The sequence below is a fragment of the Vigna umbellata genome, chromosome 1 (assembly GCF_029865625.1).
Source record: "Vigna umbellata cultivar VRB3 chromosome 1, Vumbellata_1.0, whole genome shotgun sequence".
NCBI lineage: Eukaryota > Viridiplantae > Streptophyta > Magnoliopsida > Fabales > Fabaceae > Vigna > Vigna umbellata.
This window is the reverse complement of record NC_142165.1, coordinates 19,402,215-19,416,679: the sequence shown is the minus strand read 5'-3', so window position 1 is coordinate 19,416,679 and position 14,465 is coordinate 19,402,215. Positions and strand designations below refer to the sequence as shown.

The 14,465-nt window shown below is 35.1% G+C and overlaps 1 protein-coding gene across 1 annotated transcript; it reads left to right on the top strand.

Moving 5' to 3' along the window:
- The first annotated feature begins 1,342 nt into the window (after window positions 1–1,342).
- LOC124842324 (ATP-dependent zinc metalloprotease FTSH 4, mitochondrial-like) lies at window positions 1,343–13,730 on the top strand. Its single transcript, XM_047318781.2, has 7 exons — window positions 1,343–1,504; window positions 2,207–2,294; window positions 2,623–2,919; window positions 3,911–4,069; window positions 4,161–4,285; window positions 5,887–6,363; window positions 12,503–13,730. Exons 1-7 carry the CDS (start codon window positions 1,478–1,480, stop codon window positions 13,451–13,453), a joined length of 2,124 nt encoding a protein of 707 aa, XP_047174737.1. The 5' UTR covers window positions 1,343–1,477; the 3' UTR covers window positions 13,454–13,730.
- Window positions 13,731–14,465: the final 735 nt, after the last annotated feature.

Below are 14,465 nucleotides of genomic sequence, written 5' to 3'. Positions count from 1 at the left end.
TAAATTAAAAATATCATGTCTCAAAATCTAGATATTTTTTAGGTTTAATAGCCAATTTAGTCCCCACTTTGGTTGAAAAATCTCAATTTAGTCCCTCGTTATAAAAGTGTTTTACATTAGTCCTAACTTTTAAAATAGTGGGTCAGATTGGTCCCTTTCGTTAAATATAAGTTAACGAAATTAATGGATGATGATGTGACACAGCTTAAAGCTGATGTGTTAGATTGGTCCCTCGTTAGCTTTAAGTTGTGTCACATCATCATCCATTAATTTTGTTAACTTATATTTAACAGAAAGGACCAATCTGACCCACTATTTTAAAAGTTAGGACTAATTCAAAACACTTTTATAATGAGGGACTAAATTGAGATTTTTCAACGAAAGTGAGGACTAAATTGGCTATTAAACCTATTTTTTATTTTGAAACCTATAATTTTGAGAAGTGTCATCTTTTTTATAAAAGATAATTCATATTTGATATATGACAAACTAACACATTGATGTGTGACACTTTTAAATAGTATTAATGGTTGGAAGTTCCACATCCACGCACGAGATGTTTATACCTCAGCGTGAAGGGAGTGTGTTGAAAGTTTCTGAGTAAGGCTTAAAGTCCACTTCTAACATTACCTCCAATATAGAATATCTCACATTGAATTTTTCTTTTTACAAAAGCAAGAAATTAAATAAGTATTTTATTAAAAATAAAATAAAAACTCAATTGTGTAGAAAATATATATAAACTAAATGAATAAAAAACTTACATATTTTAACTAAATTATTAATTAAGTCTTCCAAGTTATTATATAAATTCACACTTTACAAAAAATTTTATTTTACTTTTTTATGGTGCTTTTTTATTGATTAGATAATATATAATTTCAATACCGTGGAATAATCAATGGATTGTGTGGTGTGATCTCTACACTTATTTTTAATAAATAAAGATATTTCTTTTGTTAATATACACTTATTTTTAATAAATAAAGATATATCTTTTGTTAATATCGAAAAAATATAATTTAGTCTGTATGTTTTTTACTTCCTGTATAACCGTTTTATTTATTTTCCATTATTATTTTTTCGTTGATTATTGATTTTTAGTCTTTTCAAATAACACGACTTTTATTTTATTTAAATCCTATGTTATTAATCTATCGACTTTTTAATCACATAAATATGTGATGAATAAAATAAATACAAACATTAAAAACAAAGTACATAGAAAAAAAAAATTAAGTGAGAAAACAGAAATCTTTCTCATATTTAATATTACCAGTTTATTAAACCTATATGACTACACAGCCCAATTATAAGTTATTTTTCTAAGAAAAAATCCATTATTCATTCAAGTATCTATCAAAAAGAAAAAAAAAATTGTTCTTTGTAGCATGTCCAACGAATACCAACCTTAAGAAGGATCATTGCCATTTGCAACAATTTCGTGATTCAATTGAGATAGCTCGATCACGCGAGCATGGCTTTGAGGCTTTTGATATCGCAGGTAAGTTGACTCCTGTACCTCAATCCAAATCGATTTCTTGTTTTTTATTCTTTGCTGAAACCCTAATTTTGATAATTTATAGGATTGGCTTGTTGATTTTTGTGCCCTTTTCTCCTTCACCCGCTTTCTAGATTCTTTTTAGTTTAATGGATAATGGGTCTAAGGGGTTTCTTCTAGTTTTGATTCAGGATAAGATAATTTAAACCTTTCTGCTATAGGGGAAATGGCATATTTTTCCCCCCAAGTCATTGTAGGCCTCATAACAAATGGCTGTCTCTGTTTTGAGAATTTCTAGGAGCAGTGAAGATTGCATCCGTGTCGATTTCTGCCTGTTGGGTTATATGGTAATTTGTGTGTATGGAGATTTTGGCTCTGTGACTTATGAATGAATATCCTGTGGAGGCTCCAAGTATCGGGTTTGCACAGCTGGTCTTTAACTTACTATTGTTCATCTTATAGTGTTTTTATTAGTGGTCAAACTTTTCATAATTTGCTTGTGGTTATACTTTCAATCCCCTTCATTTACACCAAAAAATAAGTGTAAGACACTAGGAAATATGAGAACTTAAACTTGTGTTCATTGTCCATGTTGTGTGCATTATTGCTATGTTGCTAGTTTTTACACAATACTAGTTGGCATACGTGGTTTTGTATCTTGGATTTATTTAATGATTTAGCTACTTTCATAACTTATTTTTACAGGTTGCAAGACGACAATCCAAATTTGGACAAATTCAAAGTGTATTTGCTGCAAGCTATTTTTCTGTCAATAAGTTTGGACATCGTCCAGGTATAGATCTCTTCCTCCTAGACCATGCATTATTCTTATAATTAACTTCTAGTTATTTGCTTAAATAAGTTAAAAGTTTTTCTTTTCTTAATATAGCTTTATTTCATTCCCTAATTATGTTGTTTTGGGAATTAACATTCAACAATTTTTTGTGTTGTGGGATTATTTTATCTTTCTCTCCTTTTTTCTTTGGAGGTGGGGATGAATTGTTTTTTTGTGAAATTATGCATGCCTTTTTACTTTCAGTGTACGTCCATGTTCCAAGTACTTGGATATTGTGTTCCGTTTGGCATTTAGCTTTTTTTTCTTTACTTTGAAAATTATGTAGGGTTTAGACTTTTGGGTGCACAAGAGAGATTTCAGTCTAGCTACCTTGGCAGTGTAGCTCGTCGAGCGCGTGATGCAGATGAAGCTGCTGAAGTTGCTTATCTCAAAGAACTTAACCATCAGAATGATCCTGAGGCTGTGATTAGAGTATTTGAAAGCCAACCATCTTTGCGTAATAGTTCCTCAGCTCTTTCTGAATACGTGAAAGCGTTGGTGAAAGTTGATAGGCTTGACGTGAAAGCGTTGGTGAAAGATGATAGGCTTGACGAAAGTGAATTACTGAAGACATCAAGGAGAGGTGCTTATTTGGGTTGAACTGCTCATATTTGTGTGCTTGATTACCCTATATTTGTCAATACTTGTTGACTGACCTTTTAATTTTATTCATTATTCAAATATATAAGGTCTTTGCCTAGCAAACAACCATATGTGGTTTTTGTGGTTCTGCTTTCTTTTCAGGGTACTATATTTTGTGTGGAAATGGTCAAATTGTATCTGCTAGAATTCACTGACCAAGCAGTTGTTTTCCTGACTTCAATTTTTTTACAAACAAAAGGTGTTACTACTTTTATTAGAAAGCTGGGGTATCCACTAATCCGTGAAACGGGAGTATTTTTCCAGGTTGTATTAAGTAAAAAGTTCCCGGTCTAGGATTTTTTATTTTTTTCCCATTTCTCTTAGAATTCTTCATGTACTGACTGCTAGAATTTGATGTTAAAGACTCAAGCATTCTGTGTAGTCTCTCCTCCCCCATCACAGACACATGCACACTTTTTTAAAGTTGTACTTTGATATCTTGTCTCATTTAACTGAAATTCTTGAATGAGTAAGGTGTTGATATATTACTGAAGTAACAGAATCAATTGGTTAAACCTTCCATACTTATATGTATTTCTCAAGCCTGCAAATACTTTATCCTCTGTACTTGTTAGAAAAATTAGATAATATCTCTTATATTTCTAACGGGCCAATAATCTTTTCCAGGGATTAAAAGGTTCAATTAATGTCTTGTACACTTAATCAGATTCATAAAGAATCTTATTATTCTCTGTGACTAAATTTAGTATCAGGAATGTAATGCATCTTTTGGCCTTTGATGAAGTCCTTGAACAAGTCTGATAACAAATTGATGCAAGACAGAAAATATATTCAGCTGACAAAAATTGGCACTTCAATTAATACTTGTCTAAAGTGATATTAATCATACTACATTGGTATTTTAGATATTTTTTTCTCTAGCATGATCTTTTAGACCATAAATTGTGACCAGAGATGATATGAGTTTTCAGGCAATATTATTGGAACTGCTAGTAATCCAATCCATATGGTGGCTAGAGAAGGTGGTAATATAAAAGATCAGTTATGGCGTACGCTCAGGACCATTGCGGTGGCCTTTTTCGTAATTTCTGGTATAGGAGCACTCGTTGAAGATAAAGGAATTAGTAAAGGTATTTCCTATTCAGTATTGTCTTTTCATATAGTTTTTTTAATCTGATCTTAGAAGACATGTTTTCTGGTTTGCATTTACCTATTTTGCAGGACTTGGTATAAATGAAGAAGTGCAACCCATCATGGAAACAAGCACAAAATTTAGTGATGTAAAAGGTGTTGATGAGGCAAAGGCTGAGCTGGAAGAAATTGTTCATTATCTTCGAGATCCTAAGGTAGATTTTTTGCCATAAATTCATGCTTCCTGTTGCATACATTTCAGGCACTATGCAACCATGCTTGAACACTTGAACTGGTATTGTGTATGTAGATATAATATAATTAATATAATTTCTAATAATTTAACCTATATTCATCATTACATGTCCTGTCCTTGTGTCTTTTTGTTGATCACATCACGTGATTATTGATTTAAGGCCATGTAAAGAAATCTAGCTCCTAGTCTGTAAATGGGTCATTCAATTAAAGTACCTAGTCTGTACATGGGGCATTCAATTTGTTACGTACCTGAGTACGAAACCTAACCAGATAACCTCTCACACACTCACAACACGTAACAGAACAATGAACGAATGATAATAAACGAATAAATCTCTTTTATTGATGGTAATATCTGAATAAACAAAGTAAACAAGGGTAATTGGGAGCATAACCTCCCTCACAAGAGCATAGCCGCTTGTCAACAAACTCAATAATCAAAAGCATAACCCTAACAATAGACTCTCCCTTTATTTATACTAATTGTTTCCCTATAATATAATTATATTTACTATAATTAACTTCTACTGAATATTTCCCTATGATATAGCTCTATTTACTATAATTAACTTATACTAAATATTTTCCTAGGATATAATTCTATTTACTATAATTAACTTATACTGAATATTTCCCTAGGATATGGCCTTATTTACTATAATTATTTCCCGCTCATCCTAACTGTTGTCCCAGTTAGGATAGTCACTCCAACTGATTGGCTCCAGCTCTTCACTACCTTCCACCGCTTGGCTTGCTTCCTCCTGTCTCCTACTGTTAGGCTCCCCTGCCTTCTATCCTATCACCCAGTATCCTATGACAATTCAAGTAAACTTGTGACTAAATTGGATCTCTTTGGATAATAATGTCTAAAACTCAAATAACTTGGATGTAATCCTAACTGTTAAAATTACGATTGTTATAGTAGTGTACAACATACATAAAGCTGTTTTTGGGTGAATCTATCTTTAGTTTAAGGAATATAGGCTGTAACCTTCCTCTTTCAGATATACTGATACTCCTTTTTTATGTATACACATACATCAGCTGAGAATACAGTCACTGATTTTTCCAATACATCCAAATTCAAGTCTTATAGTATGTTTCTTTTTGAAAGATGCTTTTGTGTCACTATTCAGTTGGTAGGTACCTTGGCTCCATAGCTTATGGTATGCCTATCAAGCATCAATATATTTAGCACAGTTTGTGCTGGAGAAAATATGGTAACTGGATTTGGGAATTATTACTTCAGGATGATACCTTGTCTAACACCAATAGAACAATACTCTTTAAATATTCTTAGTAGTTATTTCTACTTCGATTGGTGTTGATCAACTGATGATTTCATTTGGCAATCTAAAATTTGGTGACGTATATAAGATAACTACTTAAATGGGCTATTTGTTAGTCAATACCTGAGTTATGTTTGATTCTGTTTGATGCCACATCCCTTTTTCATACTCTTCTGTTATATTTTTATATGCTTATTTCCTGATAACATATAACAGCCTGTACATTTCCTTATCATATTTATAATTGTGCTTTGTTTCCCTTGTGACAGCGGTTTACTCGTCTTGGTGGTAAGCTTCCCAAAGGAGTTTTGCTTGTTGGTCCACCTGGTACTGGAAAAACAATGTTGGCTAGAGCTATTGCTGGTGAGGCTGGGGTTCCATTCTTCTCCAGCAGTGGAAGTGAATTTGAAGAGATGTATGTTGGTGTTGGTGCACGAAGGGTGAGAGATCTTTTTGCTGCTGCTAGGAAACGAGCACCTTGTATAATATTCATTGATGAGATTGATGCTATTGGAGGAAGCCGTAATCCAAAGGACCAAATGTACATGAAGATGACATTAAATCAGTTATTGGTTGAGCTAGATGGATTCAAGCAAAATGAGGGAATAATTGTGATTGGAGCAACTAATTTTCCAGAATCATTGGATGATGCATTGGTGAGACCTGGGCGGTTTGACCGCAATGTTGATGTTCCCTATCCGGACGTAAGAGGAAGACAGCAGATTTTGGAATCACACATGTCAAAGGTATGGTTTTATCCCTTGCAAAGAACGTTGTAGAATGCCAATTTGAACAGGATAAAAGTAGGATTAAATCACACCAGATTACGGATGGTACATCAATTTCTCTGTCCTAATGTTGATAAACTCCTTCAGAGGCTCCCTCCAGAAAACTACCAAGCACATAACTTTCCCTAACATCCTGTGCCCTCCAATTTCCTCTAGAACTGTCAAATGACAGTTATTAAAGCTGCACCTGTTAATACAGGTTAGTCCTAAAGTGGAAGTTATTAACTTTGGTGATTTGGGATATAAGGTTGGATTGGTGGTCAAAGTTGAAGGCAGAGGGTGGGATAGGTTGTGTTTGAGTCAACAGCTGACAAAAATAATATATATTAAAAAAAAAAAAGCGATGATTTTTCCAACTGATTCCTATATTTCTTAGATGGGCTTTCTAAATAGTCTCTGGGTGGTCTCTGGCACCTTATCATGACCTTCCTTCAGAAATTTTCATACGGACTTTAATTTGTCAGGGGAGGCAAAATCCACTTCAGTGATCTCTATGCCTTAGGGAATTAGTTTTATTGCTTTTGGCTAAGAGGAATCCTTGCGTTCAGCAAAAGAAAAGTTGGAAACTGCTGCTGCAAAACCTATTGGTGTTCCGTTCCCAAGTTGCATTCTCTATTGCTAAAGCTTTTCATTGCCCAAAATATTCCTTGATTTGAGTCTTTTCTCCATTACTTCTCTGCTGTCAAAGATTTGTCCTGGATTAACTTCTTGTGTTTGATGAAGTAAGAAGCCTGCCCAAACTTATCTGTACTTTAATTTGAAATGGTCCGTAGAAATGAGGAGCTAACTTTTAGTTGATCTGGTTACATAGATTGCTGTCTATTTAGCCTTAATTTCAAGAAAACCCAGTCACTATAGAAATTTGTCATCCCTTCCTCCATTTTTTGGCATATTGTTCCATTTGATCTTGGGCCTTAGCTGGATGACACTTATGCTTAGTGTCACTGAAATTGGATCATAATTATGGAAAGAAAAGTGCCTAACTTGCAGAACTTCAATGGTCTACACCTCTCAATACCCAATCTCCCCAATTCTCTGACAACTTACCAGATAAAATCTCCTTTTCTTATTTATTGGCAACATGCATTCTCTGATTATCTCAGCCCCCAACCGGCTAACTAACTCTCTCACTTACTAACTTCTGTTGTATCTATTAAGTGCTACATCATGTTCTTGTAACTCTTTGGCTACAATCTTCACTTTTCTTTTTCAGCCGATAAAGCAAATAATAGTATGGGGGGTGCTCATCCATACATCACCTGAAATCTAGTACAAACGGATAGTGTGAGAGTGTTTTAGAGGTCTCACATCTACCAGAAATATGGTCAAGTTATAATATATAGGTTGATGTCAATCTCATCTTATTAACTAATTTTGTGAGATTGAGTTAGATTTAAAGGTCACTTTTTAAGAATGTATTTTTTTTATAATGCTTGATTCTTGCTCTTTTTAAGCATTTATATATCCACTTACGCACTGATATAAATAAAAAATATTAGAATTGCGGTTCATGCTGCCATCCCTTTTTTGGGGGGTTGTGTACTCTACCAATATCAAGGATTGACTACTATGATATGAAAGAGCACTAACTGGTTTGCCCTTTGGTTGAGGTAATTCAGTGCACTAAATTGTTGGAAACTAAAGAAAATGCTCTAATACTTTAGACAACTCAATGTTTTTGATTTGCTATTAAGTGACTGATTTCTGCAGCATTTGACTACACGTCTTTAGCCCATAGAAATCACCCAATCTTCCTTGTAGGACTCCCCACAATATTATTATAACCTACAGGTTCTGTCTCTAAATTTATGTTCTCCAAAACTGTTTTCACCGTGCAACCTGCCCTTGTTAATAAATTTTGCTCAAGTGCCATGGTGAATTATCATGGATATTTCCTTCCAATCATCTCACAGGTTCTGTCTAAATTTCTGTTTTCCAATCTCTTTCCACGATTCCACCTGCCCTTGTTAATAATAAATTTTACTCAAGTATCATGGTTAATTATCATGGATATTTCCTTCCAGTCAACTAACTCCTTTCCTAATGTCTACAGCCATGCAACCCTAAACTCATCTACTTCCAAATCCAACTCATACGCATTGTTAAAATATCCATTGCTATCCTACTTCATCAACAAACCCACTCGACTCTTTTGTCACAACTCTATGCCATCTCCTAGTCTTACTCTGAACTTATTTGTTTTATCTACCACGAGTTCCAAAGTAGAAGTAAAGATGTTAGTGATGAAATTGTGGAAATTTTTATAGAAAAATTGGCACCATGGATGAAATTTTTTCCTTACATGAAGCTTCATATTGGAAAGTTGCCTGAATTGTAGACACCACTAGCTTACCTTGATTACTATTTATCAAAGTTAGTTGCCAATGTCTTGGAAAAGATTATCAATGCAAGGGATGATCAAAGAGGCGTAGGGTGCACTCCTTGGGTTATCGACTCTAACAAGATTGAGATTTTATAGAAAGTAGGCACATAGCCAAGTCAATTTGGGAAGGTAGGTGATAGGAACTTATGTATTATGGGGTGCCCAAGTTCTACATTGATTAGTATGGGATACTTGGTGGAGTATTTAAGTGTTTTGTTTTCCCCTCTGAATACCCAAACTTTGTGTGTAAGTGTCAGAGCGGCTGCAACGGAATGATTAGCGTGGAATAACAAACCAAGAGAGGGGTGAATTGGTTTTTAATAATAATGTGTGCCTTTTAAAATTTCTACTCAATTTAACTTACCAAGCAAATATTAATGATAAATAAAAGAGTAAGGTTGAGAGAAATTTGCACAGATAATTTTATACTGGTTCGGATCTTACCAATCTTACATCCAGTCGCATATCTCAGATCAAGATAAACAGTTCACTATTCACAAAACAATTACAAATTACAATCACAAAGAAACAATTTGTAAAAGTTTAGAAACCACCTCTCTTGATACCACAAGATGAACATGCACCTCCTTTGAGTCTTCACAAAGGATGAAACACCTCCTTCTAATACTTCACGAAGGATGACTTTCTCTTCCAAGCACTTCCTTAGATGCACCAAGGCTGAACCAACTATTCCTCTGTCACCGCAATAGCACTTCAACAGCTCCACAAACAAGGGTTTCTTTAGCTGAGCACGATCACTCAATTCTCAATGATTTCTGAGTACTAGAGCACAAGGGAAGAGTTGCTGTTGATGGAAAATGAGAGCCTATTTATAGACCCAAGTAAAGTTCTTTGTTTCCAGCCATTTAACGCTTTTAATCAATTAATATTATTATTAATCGATTAAAACGAGTACAACGGCTAGTTTTAACGGCTAGAAAACTCCAACGGTTACCTTTAATCGATTAATCCACATTTTAATCAATTAGCTAATCGATTAAAGCAAGTTTTAATCATTATTACAGAGCTAGTTAGAGTTTTTCAGCTCCTATCGAATTAATCGATTATCACTAGATTTAATCGATTAATACAGTACGTTTTTTACTTAAAAACATCAAATTTGAAATATGAAAGTATATGGAACCAAAAACTACTAAGAGTCTAAGTCCTAAACACTTACTTACAATTATTACAAAAGCTTTCTATAATAATACAAGTCTTCAAAGGATCTTCTTGAAACTTGGTATTTCTTGACTTGATTTGGACATCATCAAAACTTCATCTTCATCATTTTGCTAACAGTAAGTTCCCCTAGTGTTTGGGTACTTATCAATGGTATTGGAGCTGGTTGTAAATGTCTCAGGAACGGCTGCCTACAAAGGGTTCTGACCAATGAGGGAGTTGAGTGAAGTATCACTACTAAGTGTTGTAGAGTGAAAGCTGCCAAGATATTATGGGGTACCATGGGGTATCCAAGTCCCATATTGAGTAGTATGGGTTCTCAGTGGAGTATTTAAGTGTTATGTTCTCCTACTTTAATAGTCAGCTTTTGATGAGTGGGTTCCCCAAGTTCTTGGGTACTTATCAGTTGTCCTCACCTTCCCTGTCAGTTTAGTGGGATTAAGTTCGATCCTAAGTCCGAACCAGTCTCAAAGTTTATCCTAGATTGATTGTTAGGTCACCAGCACTTCCACGTTCTAGGCCTATAATCTGAGTTCGAGGGTGTGTTTACCTTTACTGTTGTAACCCCTAGCCCACCCTAATTACAGCCTATCAAAGTTGATTTCCAATGTCTAGTTCTTAGATCCATTGTTAGGGTCCTGCATTATAGTGCCATAGGCCTATAGCCTAGGTGTGAATGGGTGTTATAGAAAGTTTCCTAATTGTGCTCAGTGCTCACCTTAATCGTGGCCTATCAGGGTTTATTGGTATGGACTACCTGTAAAAGGAGTTGGCCAAGGACGTCGATCGAAGCATTGAAGAATGTAGCCATTGAAATGTTGACTCTCTCAAGTGATTGATCCAACATTTTCTAGAGATATGTGGTAGGCCCAATGCAGTCTTTATAAAGCTTGGATGGTCCTCATCCTAATGATTTTATAGAATTAAGTTACGCATTCTAAAACAGAATCTTCTACCTTTTCTTTCCATCAACTATTGGTATGTTAAATGTCTCCAACCTTTATTTTTTTTCTGCTTAACCTTTGTTCATATCGCTGGGGAAGCCAACAGATGAAGTGTCCTTTATTTTTGCCAGATTGTGCTTGTTATGTTTAGCCCTAGACTGAAATGATTTTGTCCAGCGTATCAGACTGTAGGTGACTTCTATTATTTATTGATCCTGCATTTCGTCATGAGCCAAACAGCCATTCTGATGACCTTGAAACACTGCCAGAAGACCCTATTTTCTCACTCCAACCTTGAAACACTGCCATTCTGACGAAGTACATTTCTTTCCCTCTAGATGTGCGCAAGCGGCATGGCTTGAATTATTGTTGAGTTGAAGAGTTGCATTGCATCTAATTTTGCAAACCACCCTAAAGATAATCCAAAAAGTTGTTCCTATGGGTAAACGCTGAACTTGTGATGATAAAAACTCAAATTATTTTATAAATTATAAATTCTTCCACATGGCCCTCTTGCTTCATTTCAGCCAGGTTTTGGAAAGTACTTTCATATTATTGCCCCCCAAACCATATTGCCATTTCCCTCTTCAACTTCTACCATCTAAAGTTTATCCCATACTTTTCTAATTTAGTTTTACTTCTCCACTAGTATTTGAACTTCAAAATAAATTACTTCCCTTAGTAATCCACCCAATAGGATCATCTCCGTCAAATGAAGGCAGTTCCACCTTAACTGCAATTTGATTGATACCATCCATGTCATGGTTGCTTGAACATGATCCTTTCCCTTCTCAGTGTGACGAACTGCCTTACTCATCTTAGAATTTTCCTTCGCCTGCCCTGTATGCGCATCCATTTTTGCCAATTTCTCCTCCACATCAACCCTGGCACAAGCCTGGCTTATAGCCATTCGAATTTCTCCTTCCAGTTATCCAGCCTCGGTTGCATATATCGGAATTTTACATTTTGGTGGTTACAAGAATTCCTTCCTTTAACCTGATAGAACACCTAGTTGAAAAGCATCAAATTGTGATTAAATCACAGTACATTACAGAAATTATAGGATTTTTGCTGTCCCAGAGCTCAGGAATTATAGAGAAATTATGTGTCCACAAAATTACCAAACCTGACAACTTTCTGCCCTCCTCCCAAAAGAAATTAAAAAACAGACACAAATACAAATAAAACTGCATATATTCCCTGCAGAAACTATCAAATGTAAATTAGTCAAACTAAGTCCTAACAATGCGGGGTTTAAAACTGGTGTAATCATTGAAACTAAGGCCTATATTTTCTAGAATAGCCTTTCTAAACATCTGGTCCTCTTTATTTGGTAGATTGGATTAGACGGCATGATTCCTTTTCTCAGAAGTACATGGTTAGTGCTCTCATTGTATTGGTACTAAACATTTCTGTTTAATGCTTTTTTTTTTTGGGCTATGATTGGCTATCAATTGGATGCTCGAGTATGAGCCCACACACACCCATTTATTTTGAAGTTTAGATATTATATCCATTACTTGTGTAACTATGATCAGCATTACTTATACTTGTTTTGCTGGATTTTTGCCTCCCCAATCAAATACAGGTTTTGAAGGCTGACGATGTTGATCTAATGGTCCTTGCTCGAGGAACACCTGGGTGCTCTGGGGCCGATCTTGCAAACATGATTAACATGGCTGCTATCAAGGCTGCAATGGATGGTGCCAAAGCTGTGAGAATGGCTGATTTGGAGTTTGCAAAAGACAAGATGCTGATGGGCAGTGAACGCAAGTCAGCTGTTGTATCTGCGGAGGATCGAAAGAACACTGCTTATCATGAGGGAGGTCATGCCCTTGTTGCCATGTATACTGATGGGGCCGACCCTGTTCACAAAGCAACCATAGTTCCCCGAGGTATGGCACTTGGCATGGTTATGCAATTGCCCAATGAGGATCAGCTTAGCGTTTCCCGCAAACAGATGCTTGCCAGGCTTGACGTTGCCATGGGAGGCCGGGTTGCCGAAGAACTAATTTTCGGAGAAAATGAAGTCACTGGTGGTGCATCCTCTGATCTCCAGCAAGCAACTAATTTGGCAAGGAGGATGGTTACCAAATATGGCATGGGCAAAGAAGTTGGACTAGTCAGTCACGATTACGTAGATAATGGGAGGAGCATGAGCTCAGAGACAAGGCTTCTCATTGAGAAAGAGGTGAAGCAACTTTTGGAGAAGGCTTACAACAATGCAAAAACCATTCTGACCACTCACAGCAAGGAGCATCATGCACTTGCAGATGCTCTTTTGGAGCACGAGACTCTCACAGGAACTCAGATAAAGGCATTGCTTGCCGAAGTTAGAACTCAGACGCAACCACAAACAGTTGAAGCTCAGAGCAGTTCACAATCCAACACGGTGCCTCCATCATCCAGCAACCCGGCATCTGCCGCTGCAGCTGCTGCAGCTGCCGCTGCTGCCACTGCAGCTGCCGCCGCTGCCAGTGCTGCCGCCACAGCCAGTGCTGCCGCTGCCAAGGCTAAAAGTGCTCCAGTGGGATCTTAGCAGAAAAAGATGCTAGAGCAGCAAACATAACTTGTACGACTAGATTGAAAATGTTCTTATAGTAATTTTTTCAGGTTTTTCACATGGAGAAACTCAGGTAATGCACCTCGGATTTTAGTTGGGATAAAAATATATGCATTTACTTTTTTTCATTGTTTGTAGTGTACAATGAAAAATTAATATATTTTCATGTGCCTCCTACTCGATCTGGGACTCTCTCACCTGAACTTCATCATAAACTATAATTAAATTACAGTACATTACCGTGTTCTATTTATTTTCTTCTCTTCTTGTTCTGAATGCCCTGTAAAGTCAAATTGCGCTCTACTTTTCTATATTTAAGTAATTTATTGTTGCATTAAAATTATGCATTTAAAAGTTGTTCTGCTAATCTTTATATAATCTGCTTTCCTAAAGGTAAAATGAAGTATTAATGTTAATCCCTAGAAGGTTAAATAGTTTTTTTCTCTTCTAGAGTTTTTTTTCAGGTTTGTATTATTATTTTAAATCTTTTCAATTTGGTGTCACTTTTTAAAAAGGAATTAATATAATCTTCTCTCAAAGTCAATATAATAATGATTGTACAATTTTTTCTTACTATTTTAATTATTTTTTAATTTTATCACATTTTTATAAAAATAAGTTAATATATATTTTCTAGAATTAAATATGTTTTGTTTTGCAAACTATTTTTAAAAATTGTTTCTTGTTTTTAAATTAAATTATGTACCTATTTCTATTTTTGTTTTTGTGTTAAATGAAAGTAATCTAAAATTTTAGAGACAAAAGTATATTTAATATTTTTTTATTATCTAATTCACAGTAATAATAATTCTGTAATTTATTTTTTCTTAGTATTTTAAATCTATTTAAATTCGTCTCACTTTTTTAAGGAGTTAATAGTTTCGAATAATAATAATAATTCCTAGTTGACATGTTTTAGTTGTACTATGTATTATTTTTGTAAAATAGTATATTTAGTAGTGACTTGTTATTTGTTATTTATATTATA

Excerpts from the sequence above, each read along its gene's own strand:
- LOC124842324 (XM_047318781.2), top strand. The coding sequence starts at position 1,478 with ATGGCTTTGAGGCTTTTGATATCGCAG. Across the intron at positions 2,920-3,910 it reads ACTGAAGACATCAAGGAGAG|GCAATATTATTGGAACTGCT; the intron begins GTGCTTATTTGG and ends ATGAGTTTTCAG. Across the intron at positions 6,364-12,502 it reads TGGAATCACACATGTCAAAG|GTTTTGAAGGCTGACGATGT; the intron begins GTATGGTTTTAT and ends AATCAAATACAG.